Source organism: Oryx dammah, unplaced genomic scaffold, assembly GCF_014754425.2.
Source record: "Oryx dammah isolate SB20612 unplaced genomic scaffold, SCBI_Odam_1.1 HiC_scaffold_16, whole genome shotgun sequence".
NCBI lineage: Eukaryota > Metazoa > Chordata > Mammalia > Artiodactyla > Bovidae > Oryx > Oryx dammah.
This window is the reverse complement of record NW_024070200.1, coordinates 42,340,824-42,355,757: the sequence shown is the minus strand read 5'-3', so window position 1 is coordinate 42,355,757 and position 14,934 is coordinate 42,340,824. Positions and strand designations below refer to the sequence as shown.

The 14,934-nt window shown below is 49.6% G+C and overlaps 1 protein-coding gene across 2 annotated transcripts in view; it reads left to right on the top strand.

Moving 5' to 3' along the window:
* The window catches only part of LOC120875530 (cell migration inducing hyaluronidase 1), a 160,986-nt gene that overhangs the window by 122,114 nt on the left and 23,938 nt on the right, over positions 1 to 14,934 (top strand). For both annotated transcript variants that reach the window (XM_040257396.1, XM_040257397.1), the window contains 8 exons: positions 701 to 910; positions 7,102 to 7,307; positions 8,051 to 8,120; positions 9,447 to 9,575; positions 11,118 to 11,203; positions 12,218 to 12,349; positions 13,560 to 13,595; positions 13,676 to 13,831. In XM_040257396.1, coding sequence (XP_040113330.1) covers positions 701 to 910; positions 7,102 to 7,307; positions 8,051 to 8,120; positions 9,447 to 9,575; positions 11,118 to 11,203; positions 12,218 to 12,349; positions 13,560 to 13,595; positions 13,676 to 13,831 — 1,025 coding nt within the window. The remainder of the gene's footprint in view (positions 1 to 700; positions 911 to 7,101; positions 7,308 to 8,050; positions 8,121 to 9,446; positions 9,576 to 11,117; positions 11,204 to 12,217; positions 12,350 to 13,559; positions 13,596 to 13,675; positions 13,832 to 14,934) is intronic.

Below are 14,934 nucleotides of genomic sequence, written 5' to 3'. Positions count from 1 at the left end.
GTAGAAGTTAACAGAGTTCAACCTGGGGCAGGAATTGTTTTTGAACTGTGCTTTCATGGTGAGTTCCTGGAGTATAGACGTTCATTGCGATCAAGTGGGTCCTTTGAAATGTGTAGAATTGGCTCTGAGTGTACTATGACATAAGCGTGTGGAACACCCTACAGCTCATACACACACTACTAGAGTCACGGGCTGATGAAGACCCCAAACTCAGCTTCCCCCTCCCCCAGCCAGGAGAGGACCTCAGATGGTGGACCACAACCTGGGCTCTTATTGCCCCAGGGTCCATCCTCTCTTGGACTCCCTAACCCTCCTAGGGCATGCTTCTTGCTAGCCTCCCCCAGGTTATCTCAGGGTCACCCCTTTCTCATAATGCTCAGTAGCTTAGGAGGCAGGAAAAGAAGGTTGAGGCAAACCCCAGACACCGCACATTCCCACTGCACCTCTTGATCCCACACAATCCATTGCCCTGCTCATCACGATATTATCAGCAGCACCCCGTCTCCAGTGAGGTAGGAAGAGTCAGACATCTCAACCCATTTGCAGAGAATGTCCTTGATGAACTGAGTCCCTGAGGTGGGGCTCAGTGAAACATTCTGAGGACAACACGTGTATGTGCATTTCTGAAATGTGGCACCAGCGAGGGGGGTCAGGGAGCAACCCCATGGACCCCTTCTGACTCTGGGCTCTGCTCCCCCAGTTTGCACTGGGATTCAAGGCCGCACACCTGGAGGGCGTGGAGCTGAAGCACATGGGCCAGCAGCTGATTGGTCAGTACCCAATTCACTTCCACCTGGCAGGCGACGTGGATGAAAAGGGGGGCTACGACCCACCCACGTATGTCAAGGATCTCTCCATCCACCACACGTTCTCCCGCTGTGTCACTGTCCATGGCTCCAATGGCTTGTTGGTAAGCACTTCCTTCCCGGGGCAGCAAGGGGTCCAGAGCCCCTTCATCTCCTTCATTTCCCTCCCTGATGCCAATCGCTTACTGCTGGGCCCAGGGATCATTAGCAATGGTGGGATGTTTTAGATCTAGTCACTTGGTCCAGGGCCATTGGGGGTGGAACCATCCTTGGCTCAAACTTGAGAACAATATCAATTGAGAAGAGGTAACCCACCAAAAAAGAAGGAGAAAATAAGGGTGTATCCTTGCTAAAGGGCACCAAGCTACAGAGATGGGTGAGCACTCAGTGGCCACAGGGAGTCTAGCTCTTCTGCTCCCTGGTTTGCCCAAGGACCATTCCATGACTGTGCGTCATGATGAATCTGCTTAACTGCAAATGAGGCAGGGGTCATGCCAAGCCTGCCTGACGGGCTTGCAGTGGTGGCAGGAGTGGGCCCTTTCCCTTTTTCTTCTATTGAACCGAGTGTCTTCAGAGCAATAAGCACTGGGGGAAATGCCTTCATTAGTAAGTTTGTGTGTGAATGTGTGTGTGTGTGGCTTGTCTTGATTTGCACAGATAATTTTTACACTCAGTTGATCCTTCTTTAAGTGAACTCAGCTTACATCCTCCATAATTTTAAAGCTGGACCTCACAAAATGGCACCCTGCATGCTGAATCCAGTTTGTGTTTTGTTTGGCTTGTATCATGTTTAGAGAAACATTTGATAATTTTACATGAAATGGAACTTTCTTTCAATGGACCAAACTCACATCCTCTGTGAACTTTTAAACCGGATGTCACAAAATGGCACCCAGCAAACTGAACCCAGTGGCCAGATGTGTTTTATTTGGCTTAAGTGTTTAAAGAAACATTTGAATGAGTTTTTATCACTTGAAAATGGAGAGATTTCACATAAAATCTTGGACTCTTGGCTTCCTTTGAGAAGTAGGCTGAATTGGCAACACTAGACCCACATTCCTGCCTGGCCATGATGGACTGGGGCAAAGTCATAGCACCCCCGCCCCAAGGTGGGCTTTGCTCTGGTTTACACCATGCCCACCACTTCCTAGTACGTTATAGTAAATTCTCCTAGCAGGGCCACTCATCAGTATAAAGGGGACAGCATAGGTTTGGGGGCATAGTCTAGAAAGGTTTGGTCCACAGGTGTTGAGCTAAGGACCTTGGGCAAGTTACTCATCCTCTCTAAGCCTCGTGTGGGAAACAGGCTCATTTGGACTGGGGGGTGGTTAGAGCTCGGAAAGTGCTGTGGGTGGGGCTGGAGGGCTGCTCTCAGGGGCTTCTATCAGGGCAGTGCTGCAAGGGGGCATCTCCATAGAGACGAAAACTGTGGGGAAGCCAGGGGAAGTGGGATCTTCCTGAATTAGGAATCAGGCTCGTGGCTCATGCACTGGCAGGCAGATTCTTAACCACCGGACCACCAGGGAAGTCCCTTACTCATTTCTTGATTCACGAGCTGCTCTCATCTCTCCTTCCCTTCTGAGCTCAAATGAGGAAAACAGACCCTTGGCCCTGTTTTCCCCCAAAGGTTCAGAGGCTAGGGCTTCTCCTGGCAGAGTGGGAAGGAGATGGGCCGAGGCGGGGTGGTGCGGAGTGTGCATCACAGATCAGCACAGACATCAACTGGAAATGGAGAGACTGGTTTTTCTTCTCCAGCCCTCCCTCCCTCTACCTGGTTGTGGGGGCCCTGCAGTGCCCTTCCCCACCTGTCCTGGGCCACCTTAGAAACTCACTCTTTTCCTTGTTAGGCAGAATGATTGAGTTCTTGGTTTCCTTTTCCAACTTATATCTGCATTTTCATTTTTTTAATTTAAATTTATTTATTTTAATTGGAGACTAATTACTTTACAATATTGTATTGGTTTTGCCATACATCAACATGAATCCGCCACGGGTGCAGCTCATTAACACAGGCTGCAAAACAAATCACCGCCTACTCCAAAGCTGTTTTCCTTAGCAGCTCAAAAAAAAAAAAAAAAAAAAGAGGAGGCAGAAATGGCAGAAGCTCAGAAATTACAGTCTTCCTTTTAATAAGGTCATACTTAAGGCCAAGTTTCTCACTGAGACGAATTATATCATACTCACCCTAGAAGGCAGAATCAGGTATACAGTTCACTTCTGTTTGTATTTGTTTTATATTTAAATTACTTTTTATTGGTGTATAGTTGCTTTACAATGTTGTGTTAGTTTCTGCTATACAGCAAAGTGAATCAGCTATACATACATATATATCCCCTCTATTTTGAATTTCCTTCTCCTTTAGATCACCACAGAGCACTGAGTAGAGTTCCCTGAGCTATGTAGTAGGTTCTCATTAGTTATCTGTTTTTTAAAATTAATTGATTTATTTTAATTGCAGGATAATTACTGTACAATATTGTGACAGCTTTTGCCATATATCAGCATAAATCTGTTTTATACATAGTAGTATTTATTTGTCAATCCCAGTCTCCCAATGCATCCCATCCACTCCCCCTATTTGTATTTGTTTCAGTCATTTCCTTTTCATACTCTATGCAGGCTGCAAGAGGAAGTCCTCATAGTTGGGGTGACCCTATGCCCTGATTTGCATCGAACAGTTCCAGTTTACACCTGTTGTCCCTAAATCAATTACTAATAAATAATAGTTAATTAGTAGTTATGTTAATATAATTATTAATGTAATAATTGTCAATTATATTTAATAGTTGATAGTTAATTGGTATTAATAGTTCCCACTTTCACTCTCAAAAATGTCCTGGTTGAGACAATAAACTCCATGGGTCACTCTAACTGAAGCAGGTCCTAAGAGCTGAGGAATTTTACCCCTCAAAATCTCATGCCTACACTCCACTTCACAACAGTTGAAGACTTAAAACGGCTGTCAGGAATCACTTTCATGATCTCAATCATGAGGGAAGCTATCCAGAGGAACAAGGGGAAAATGCAGTTTGGGCAAGAGAATGGTCAGGAGGGCACATATTGCTTCCAGACAGCCAACATGAGGATTCGGTGGGTACACCACGTGTCCATGTGTGTGTGTCTGTTTATCCAGCTCCTCGCTGTCTATCTGAGAGCCCCTTGGACTGCAAGGAGATCAAACCAGTCAATCCTAAAGGAAGTCAACCCTGGATGCTCCTTGGAAGGGCTGATGCTGAAGCTGAAGCTCCAGTACTTTAACCACCTGAAGCAAAGAGCCGACTCACTAAAAAAGACCCTGATGCGGGGAAGATTGAGGGCAGGAGGAGAAGAGGATGACAGAAGATGAGGTGGTTGGATGGCATCACCGACTCAATGAACATGAGTTTGAGTGAAGGACAGGGAAACCTGGCATGCTGCAGCCCATGGTGGGGTCACAGACTCAGACACGACTGAGAGACTGAACAGCAACATCTGTCTATCCACCTACATATCTGTCATCTATCTATATGTACCCATCTCAAGCCGTATCACAGTTCAAGGGTCTCAATTCTAGGAACTGTTCTAAGGAAGAACCGTCATCCAGTGTTAGGGCTGGAAGGGATTTCAGAAGTCTCCCTAAGGACACTCGCAAATCACACAGCAAGTCTGTGGTGAGGCCAAACTTGAACTTGTGCCTCCCACTCCCAGCCCAGGGCTTTCTTCTACCTTATCACACTGTTTTAGAAAAAACGACAGCGTTTTTTCTCTGGTGCTGTTGAGAACTGGTTCGTACACAAAGTTTAGATCAGACAGATGGAGAAGCAAATCTCCATCCATCCTTGCAAGAGAAGGGACTTGGGCAACTTTCTAAGTCTCGGTGTCATTGGTTGAAAGGGAATAGTAGTTTGGATGAGGATTGGATGAGATAATATATGTAAAGCATTTCACACCCAGCAAACAGGAGTTATTTTTGTTCCTTTCAATAAGGATTTTTCTCTCCAGAGCACAACTCAAGAGGAGGGAATTTCTTTTTCAGCCATTTGTTAGAGTAAGAATGTATTCATTATTCACTTGGATTCAAAGAATGACAACCAAAGTATGATCCAGACAATGGGCGACTGGGTGCATGGGATTTAAGAGGAACTGTGGGCAGCAGGCAGGAGGCCCAGGTCTGAACATGGCCCCACCGCCCTCCTCTGGGCCTCAGTGTCCTCCTCTGTAAAGTGAAGGCATTGAACTTGCTCTCAGATGTCCCTGCCAGGACGAGCAGCCCATGCTTCTCACCTCTTCCTCCCAGGCTTGTCTGCTCAGGCTATTTATAAGAAACTTGCATTGCTCACTAGGAGGAAAGGAAGCAGTCCCATTGCATGACCTTGGTATTGGCTAAAATGCTTATTGAGGGACTAAATAGCATTCAAGACCATGCCCTTGCCTATTATCAAAGATCAAGGGGGTGATACTTGTTTGAGAGAACAGAGAGCTTGCCTGGCACAGGGCAGCTGTGCTTGTGACCCACCCTTACGGGTGGATGGACACAGAAAACTGGGGTTTCAGCCCTGGTTTCACACATGTGGGTTGCATGACCTTGGGCAAATCACTCAACCTTTCTGAGTCTCATTTTCCTCATCTCTAAAATAATAAATATCGTTATTGAATTATGTAAGATTTCAGCAAGATTAAAAGGTATAAGTGCCCAGGCCAGTGCTGGGACATGAAGGGTCCTAGTTCCAGATGCTCCTAGCGCAGGGCTGCATGAGAGTTGGGGGAGTAGGTAAGATTTGTTGTAGAAGACACTTCGGAGGGAAGTGGGGTGTTTACCCTAGATTAGTGCTTCTCAGACAGGGGCAATTTTGTCACTTCCCTTTCCCAGTGGAATTGTTGTTTAGTCTCTAAGTCATGTTCGACTCTTTTTGACCCCTTGGACTGTGGCCCGTCTGGCTCCTCTGTCCATGGGATTCTCCAGGCAAGAATACTGGAGTTGGTGCCATTTTCTTCTCCAGGGGATCTTCCCAATGCAGGGATCAAACCCATGTCTTCTGCACTGCAGGCAGATACTGTACCATCTCAATCACTGGGGAAGCCTATGCCAATAGGATACTTGGAAATGAATGTCTGGAGATATTTCTGGTTGTCACAGCTGAAAAGGTTCTGCTGGCATCTAGTGGGTAGGGGCCAGTGATGTTGCTGAACATCCGATAATATACAGGATTACCTCTTGAATGGTAGCAGTGCTAGAGGGGAAGATGTGTGGGGGTGATAGATTAATTTTTTCCAAGGCCTGTTGCAGCATCAGGTTGAAAGATGTCATAGAGGAGCAACAGTTTCCCTCACTGGGTGATGTCATTGGGCAGTCGGGACCCAGGGTCAGGGATGGGGACAGAAGATCTCAGTCAAGGTAGTGAGGTGCTTCTTGCCATCCTCACACCCCACTGTGGACAGGGCACCTTGGGAGGTAGCCAGCATCTCGTCTGGGCCATTCAACTGAACCAGGATGCCCATTTGTCAGGGATGCTGGTGAGCAGAGTCAAGAAGGTACAGCTCTGCCCAGAGGCCCTCTGAGGACCCTCTAGCTCTCAGATCGATGAGTTCATTGAGATTCAGACCCAGAGGGGCCTTGGAGATCCTGGAGCTGGACTCCTTCATTGTGAAGTGGGGAGAGTGTGCTGGAGAGAGCTTGAAAGACTTGTCTGAGAGACTGTACCCCAGGCCTCTCCATGTTTTCAGGTGGTTTCTAGGCTTAGCCCCCTGACTTCGTGATTCCAAGGATATTGAAGAGCTGGAATTTGCAACCCTTTCTGGCTTTCTCAGATGAGGCTTGATATGGATTGTGGGCTTCAAAGCTGGCTTGGGTCTATGGGTGAGGGCAGAGTGAGGAGCCACTCTTACTACAGTAAGCCCACCTGGCCCGGCTCAGGTGCTGTCCCCAGGTGGCACTCTCCCCACCACCCTTTCTGGGGGACCTCTTGGTGAAATCCTCTAAGTCCTCGTAAGCAGTGTACTCGCTGTGTCCTCACCAGGTTAGGCTCACAGGACCTCGTCCACAGTCTCCTCGTGGGCCCATTCTAACATCTCGTCCTTTTCCCCACCCCGGGAAGCCTCAGTCACAATACCCCCAGCTGCAAGGGACTTTAAAGTCCGGCTCTATTGCCCTGTCCCACCCTCCCCAGGCCCAACACCCATGTCTGGTCCATTTCCAAATGGCCAGTGCCCCTCTCAGAGCCTGGTGGCGCCTGAGGCTGTGCATGTGTGTGAAATGGATGAATGAGCAAATGAGTGGTGTTGCTGGGTGACCTGTTCCCTGTCTTGACCCCGGCAGGTCAAGGATGTTGTAGGCTATAACTCTTTGGGCCACTGCTTCTTCACGGAAGATGGACCAGAAGAGCGCAACACATTTGACCACTGTCTCGGCCTCCTCGTCAAGTCTGGAACCCTCCTCCCCTCTGACCGTGACAGCAAGATGTGCAAGACGATCACAGAGGACTCCTACCCGGGGTACATCCCCAAGCCCCGGCAGGACTGCAAGTAAGTATCTCCCTCACGCGACTTCCCACCCAGCCTCTGACTCCTCAGTCCTGGGCTCCTGTGTGGCTCAGACCTTGCAGCCTTAACCACCTGAGGCTCTCAGCTGCTCAGGCACAGTGTGTTTTCTATTCTCCCTTCTCACTGGGCCTCATGGGCATCGGTCTTGTCCAGAGAGACCACTGTTCTCATCCTTGGGTTTTTCTGGGTGACACACAGGGCTCCTTTGAGGAGAGGAAGCAGGTTGCCACCTCAGCGCCCACAGCCTGTACACATGGGTACCAGCTGTCCAGTGTGCTTCCGGACATGAGAGTCAGGACAAAGTCCGAGACAGAAATAGTCAGAGAGAGAGAGAGACAGAGAGTCAGAGAGACAGAGAAACAGAGCTTCCTATGCGATCACCCTTCTGAGTCCAGGGTCTCTCCCTCAGAAACAGCCACTTTCCTGGGTTCCCCTTATTTCCATTTATTCTAGGATCCATCTCAGATTTAACCCACAAACTTGCTTCTACCATCAAGAGCCAGACCCCATTCAAATTCTGAGCATGTTAGGGGTGTAAATGCATACCACTTTAATGAGAAAATTAGGCTTCAGATCATCAAATCAAGGGCTTCTCAAATCACTGCTGAGAGGCTCCTCAAAGCTTCATTAGAGCCCTTGACCGGGGGCACCCCTCCAACCCGGCGGCAGAACGGGAGCCAGTGACCCTCCGTCTGATGCCGCTCCATCTCTGCTCCTGCCCACAGTGCTGTGTCCACCTTCTGGATGGCCAATCCCAACAACAACCTCATAAACTGTGCTGCTGCAGGATCCGAGGTGAGCAGAAACACCCCTGCCTTGGGTGGGGCTGGGGTAGAGGAGACGGCCAGGTCCGGCATGTGGAATATGTATGCCTTGAGCCCCAGTCTAGACATCTACACAGACAGGAGCAGGGTGAGGAGGGAAGGGCCAGCTTGGGAGGCAGATGGACTTGGTTTTCTTTTTCTGTTTTTGGCTGCAGCGGGTCTTCATTGCTGTGCACGGGCTTTCTCTAGTTGTGGTGTGAAGGCTTCTCATTACAGTGACTTCTCTTATTGCGGAGCACAGGCTCTAGATAGTTGTGGCACAGAGGTTTAGTTACCCTGAAGCTTGTGGGATCTTAGCTCCCAGACCAGGAATCAAATCTGTGTCTCCTGCATTGGCAGGCGGATTCTTAACCACTGGACCACCAGGGAAGTCCAGGTGGACTCGGTTTTAAGTGATGCCTCTGGCCCTTTGTCACACTGATTATCATAGCTAACATGATCAATAACTCATTGTTAGATGCCTGGCAATCAGTGTTCTAAGCTCCAATAGTTTAAAATTGCTTTCACACTTTAATAATAATTTAAAATAATTTAAAATTTTAATAATTAAAAAATTATTTTGCGTTGCTGTGTGTGCAAGTTTATTTATTTGTATTTATTTTTGGCCACACCATGCAGCATGTGAGATCTTAATTACCCATCCAAGAATTGGATCTGTGCTCCCTGCATTGGGACTGTGGAGTCTTAACCTCTGAACCACCAGGGAAATCCCACAAACTCCAGTAATTTATCAACCTTGTATCAACCCTATAAGATTTGTGCTATGACCTACCAGATGATGGGGAGGAAGGTCAGGCAGGGACAAGCAGATGGTCCAAATATGCCATTCTGTCTACGCTGCCTGCTTCTCACCCAGCCCTCTGTGCTGCTCACCTTCCTGGGGGTCCTGAGCAGGTCAGCTGCTGTCTCTGGGCCTCAGCTTCCATGTCTGCAGAATAAAAGGGAAAAGCTAAGAAAAAAGCTCAGGCGACCCTTGTGTTCTGTGTTGGGAGAGGGGCTGGTGATGGACCCCAGGGTAGCTCTGAAATCCAGCCATTTGTTTCCCATGGCTGATACAGTAGGACCCCACGAAAGGTTTTAACAGTCAGGATGGAACTCCCACCCACCCCCACACCCCACCTGCCCACAAAATATATTTGCCTCATACTTTTAACTGTTTCCTGCAGGTGTGTTTTGGGGTGGGGCCGTTTGGGTGATAGCACTAGGCTCACCCCAAGTCTGGACCATACAGTTACCCCCACAAGAAGCTCCCTGGCGCTGAATTCTGTGCCTTTCCCTCTGTGTCCTCCTCCACCAGGAAACTGGATTCTGGTTCATTTTTCACCACGTCCCGACGGGCCCCTCAGCCGGCATGTACTCCCCGGGTTATTCAGAGCACATTCCACTGGGGAAATTCCTTAACAACCGAGCACACTCCAACTACCGGGTAAGAGCTTCCAGACTGCGCCTCCCTGCCAGCCCATTGGTCAGGCTTCCCAGGCCCGCACAGGGTTAGAGCCAGAACTGCCACTGGTGACAGCCGGGAGCAAGTGCATTCCTAGCCTTGGACTTGAAGGACACAGAGCAGTCTTCCATGGCCTCCCAGGTCCTGGCTGTCCTTAGCAAGGCTCTCCTGTGGCTGTTCCTGCCTTGGCCTCCACCTGGCAACTGGTCGGAGCCAAAAGGAGAGGCAGGAAGCACCATCACTCAGGCTGCTCCTCCTGGCGGCCCCTGCTTGGGGCACCTGAGTTTGACTTTGCACCGCATGTGGCGGGGATGGGAGCTGTGGTGGGGAAGAGGGGCTGTGGAGAGACAAGTGTTGGCTTCTTGTCACGACCCCTTCCTCGAGAAGCCTCCCCATGAGTGGGGGCTGGGCCACACAAGACCCTGGTGTTTGGGGAGGCTGGAAAGGAGAGGAATACTCAAGGGAGGATGGTAGCCAGGACTCCTGGGCACAGAGGGAGGGACGGGCCCCGAGGAAGGTGGCAGGGAGGGAAGGGGACAAAGAAGACCCTCAAGCTGGATGGATTCTGAGGCCTGAGCCAGGGAGGAGCCCTGCGCATGGTGCTGGCACCCAGTGAGCCCTGACCCCATGTCACCGTGTGGGGCCTCTGCCCCAGGCTCTTCACCTGGCCTGTCTTACTTGGTCCTCACAGCAGGACCTCAGTGTCATCAGCCCATCTCACAAAGGCTGCAACTGAAGCCCCAGAGGTGATGGGATTTACCCAAGGTCACACTCATGAGGGAAGTGCTGAGGATGGAGCCCCACTTCTCCTGACTCATTCACCTCCCCACCGCTTAATTACATGCCAGCTGAAGATCACAGTAGCCAACGTCCTCAGTTATATAAAGAGGAGATGATGTGTTCAAACCTTCCTAACAGGCCGAGGGAATCAAGCCCTAAGGGTAGACTGAACAGAGCTACCCTGAACAGTCTTGTTCAGTTGCCCAGACTCACGCTCACCTGGGGCTGACAAAGTGGACACCTTGGGGGCCAAATAAGAAAGTGAGATTTTTTTCCCTTGAGTCAGGCAAAAACTGAGACAAAACTGGGGGAGGATCAAAGACCCCTGCTCCAAGGTAAAGACAAAGCTTAGGCTCAGCATTTTCTTTGCATCATTGCAGACACATTTCCCAAGACAGCATATCTATTGTCTTTAATTTGGAACCTGGGCTTATAACTGCCCAAAGCAGTGTGAGTTCTGGTAATGGACTTAGCTGTATGTCCTTGGACAAAACACTTAACCCCATCTAAACCTCAGCATCCTTATCTATACCAACACCTTATTCCAGATTTGACTTGAGCCGTGCAGAGCAATCCATGTTCTTCACCTTCCTCACTGCAGACCCCCCTATCTCTATTAATACATTCTGAGAGCAAAGCTGGTTTTATTTGAGCATTCAAGCGTACACCATGAGGCTGGGTGTGAGAAGATGCCTGCAGCCTGTGTTCCACAATAATGTGTCCCTAAATGTCCCCTCTCCCCAGGCTGGCATGATCATAGACAATGGGGTCAAAACCACCCAGGCCTCTGCCAAGGATAAGCGGCCCTTCCTCTCCATCATCTCTGCCAGGTAATCAACCCTGGGGAGTCCATGCACTCCACGGGGACCTCTGGACTCAGCCCCACTTCCTTCGCCCATTCATTCATTCATCCTTCAAGTATCTTTTGGCACGTTCTGTGTCCTGTGCATGGAGCTAGCTGCTGGGGGTACTTTATGGGAAAAACTGAGTGGGGCCAAATCTGAGTCAGGGTTGAGGCCTTAGCAGTTGTAAGGAAAAAGAAATTTCAAGAGGTTTCTAGAAAAATCAGCAAAATCCAATACCTGCTTTTTAATAAGTTAACATGGCTGGGATAGAAAAGGTGAAGAGAAGAGAAAAGAAGGGAGGAATTTTGCCATCAGTTTAATAGGAAGAAACATTGAGGTTGTACCTATACATACATCTGGAGTGCAGCCCAAGGCCAGGAGCTGCTTTTAAAATGTGCTGTCCAAACCTCCAGGTAGTTAGGAAAATCTGTACCCTTTGAACAGACCAAGGTGCTTGCTCTCTGTCAAGAGTAGGCAACACCAGTGACATGACCCTCCCAGTGGAAGATTTTTGCTGGCCTGGATGTCAAGAACATCCAGGCTCAGTGCTCCATTTGGTGGCTAAGATGTAGCAGCCCAGAAAAGGCACAAAATCAAGGTTACTCCCTGGGGTATAGAGAGCAGGGCATCTCGGACTCCCCTTCCCAGTCTGCATCAAGTGCCAGGGTTAGGACTGGCAGTCTGAACTTTCTCCGGGGCTTTGACCCCACCTTGGGGCCAGGGTTGAGGGGAGTGGTCCTCAATGGCATTGATGAACGAGAAGCGACATGTCTGTAGGCTACATGGGGCTGGCGCCTGAAGAGAAGACCTCTGACGTTGGTGTCAGGCTCAGAAAGCTCATTGCAGAGCCCAGGATAGGCAGGTTGATTGCTCTTTAGCCTGAGTCTTCTGGGTACCAAGAGCAGAGAGAAGCTCACCACCACCCAGAGAGGCAGTCAGTTCAAGGGTACCCCTTTCCCAACAACTCAGTCACCTGTGCCTCCCCACGGTGTGTTCCAGATACAGCCCCCACCAGGACGCCGACCCACTGAAGCCCCGGGAGCCAGCCATCATCAAACACTTCACAGCCTACAAGAACCAAGATCACGGGGCCTGGCTGCGTGGCGGGGACGTGTGGTTGGACAGCTGCAAGTGAGTGAGGCATGGGCAAAGTATGGAGAGCACATTCCTCCCCACCTCCCCCGGGTGAGAGACAGACATGAGCAAGATAGAGGAGTCCAGGCAGACCAGTGTTTGACCTTCTGGCTGCCCAGCCGGGCAGGGACATGGAAGCACAGCGGGCAGTGACCCAGAAAGCCTGCTAGAGGCAGCATGTGGCTTCTGTCCACCAAGTCAGCGGCTGTGGGTCATGACTGCCCCCAAATAGTCACTGGGCTTGGCTCTAGGTCACAAAGTCATTCATATCACCAGTCAGCAGGAGGGAGGAAGGAAGGAAGAAGGAAACCAGCACTTTCTAGGCACTTCCTGTGTGCTGGATCCTTAGTCGCATTTATTTCTTACCCTGTTTCTCAGAGATATAAATCCTTATCTCTGTCTTAGACATGGTACACTGAGGCTCTGTTGAGTGAATTTCCTGCAAGGTGAGCAGTTGAACTAGAACTTGGAGTCTGATGACTCCAAGCTCAGAGGAAGAAGACAGGGAACCCCAAGCTCTGATAGAAGGTCCCCGTGGACAGCTATGGCCACGCTGGACAAGAACCAGAGGGATAGGCAGCTGAGTTGGGGTTTCCTCTAAAGGAGAAATGGAAAATGTCCTCCTGGTCTGCCTTTGGTGTGAAAAGTGGGAGACCATGGACTATCCTGGTGTTCCAGGGGTTAAGAATCTGCTTTGCAATGCATGGGACATGGATTTGATCTCTAATCAGGGAACTAAGATCCCACATGCCACTTGGCAAAACAAAAGGGACACCAGAAACTATACATGAGAAATAAGTGTATTTCCCCATTTTATTGTGATTAATTTAAAGGAGACATGGGCTTCCCAGGTGGCGCTAGTGGTAATGAACCCAGCTGCCAATGCAGGAGACTTGAGAGATGCAGATTTGATCCCTGGGTCAGAAAGGTCCCCTGGAGGAGGACATGGCTACCCACTCCAATATTCTTGCCTGGAGAATCCCATGGACAGAGGAGGCCAGCAGGCTGCAGTCCTCGGGGTCACAAAGAGTCGGATATAGCTGAGCATGTGAACACACACACGTCCAGAGGAGAAGGAAGTACAATGAGGGCGTCACTGAAAATGCGCATGTGGGACATTGAACAGGCTTAGATGCATGATAGCGCCTCTCTTTTATGTGTGTTAACTCTGAGATGCTCTTGTCTGACTGTCTGCTCTTGTCCCCAGGTTTGCTGACAATGGCATTGGCCTGACCTTGGCCAGGTAAGAGCAGTGGTCATCACCCCTGACCCTGATGGGATGCTGTCTCTGGACATCTCATCTCAGACACCTTCTCTCTGCAGTGGTGGAACCTTCCCCTATGATGACGGCTCCAAGCAGGAGATCAAGAACAGCTTGTTTGTTGGCGAGAGTGGCAATGTTGGCACAGAGATGATGGACAACAGGATCTGGGGTCCCGGTGGCTTGGACCACAGTGGAAGGACCCTCCCCATAGGCCAGTAGGTTTGCAAGCGCGGCAGCTTCCTTGTTCTACCTGTTGTTCAGTCATGAAGTTGTGTCTGATTCTTTGTGACCCCATGTACTGCAGCATGCCAGGCTCTCTTATCCTTCCCTATCTCCTGGAGTTTGCTTAAACTCACATCCATTGAGTCGGTGATGCCATCCAACCATCTCATTCTCTGTCACCCCCTTCTCCTTCTGCCTTCAATCTTTCCCAGCATCAGGCTCTTTTTCCAGTGAATCAGCTCTTCATGTCATGTGGCCCAAGTATTGGAGCTTCAGCTTCAGCATTGATCCTTCCAATGAATATTCAGGGTTGATTTCCTTTAAGATTGACTGACTTGATCTCCCTGCTGTCCAAGGGACTTGTGGCTTAACTTAAATGACAGCAGTGGAAGGAAAGATGCTAGTATGTGATCTCTACCTATTGACTGAATTCCTCTGTCCTCTACTGGTCAGAGAAATCATGGAAACAATTGCAATTAACCAGCAGAGGGGTGAAATCTAGAATGAGAGAGAGAAGTCAAAAACTGTGTTGAAAGGGTGTCAACAGCAGGGCACAGCTGTCAAAACATATAATGTGGTTCTGAGCCACATCCATGGGAATTTAGTGTCTAGGATGGGTGACCCTGGCTTCCTCTCTCCTTGGACAGCCCACTCACTTGGAGCATCTCACCCACCCCTGACAGTGGTGTGAGGATAGTCAGCCCTAAGCACTTGAAGGGGAGTAACTCAGAGGGCTACACAGTCCAGAGTCACATCATATAGAGATAAGGATCTTCAAGTAGAAGATGGGACCAGACTTGGGGGAACAGCATGGGAGATGCTGTCACAGAACTTGCCATGCACTTAGAAGATGAAACTCACCCTATGTGTGCCTAAGAGTCAGAACTGGTTTTGTGCGGGAAAGAATTTTCTAGCCATCAGGTCTGTTAAACAGCAGAGTAGCGCGGCTGTCCTGGGGAGGGTGTCAGAGGCTCTCTATCGCTGGATGATAACCAGGTGGTGGGGGCCGGGGCGGGGGCGTGGTGACTCGGAGAGGTGATGAGCTAGCAGAGCAGAGGGACTTGCTTAATTCCTCGGAAAACACCAGGCTGAGTCA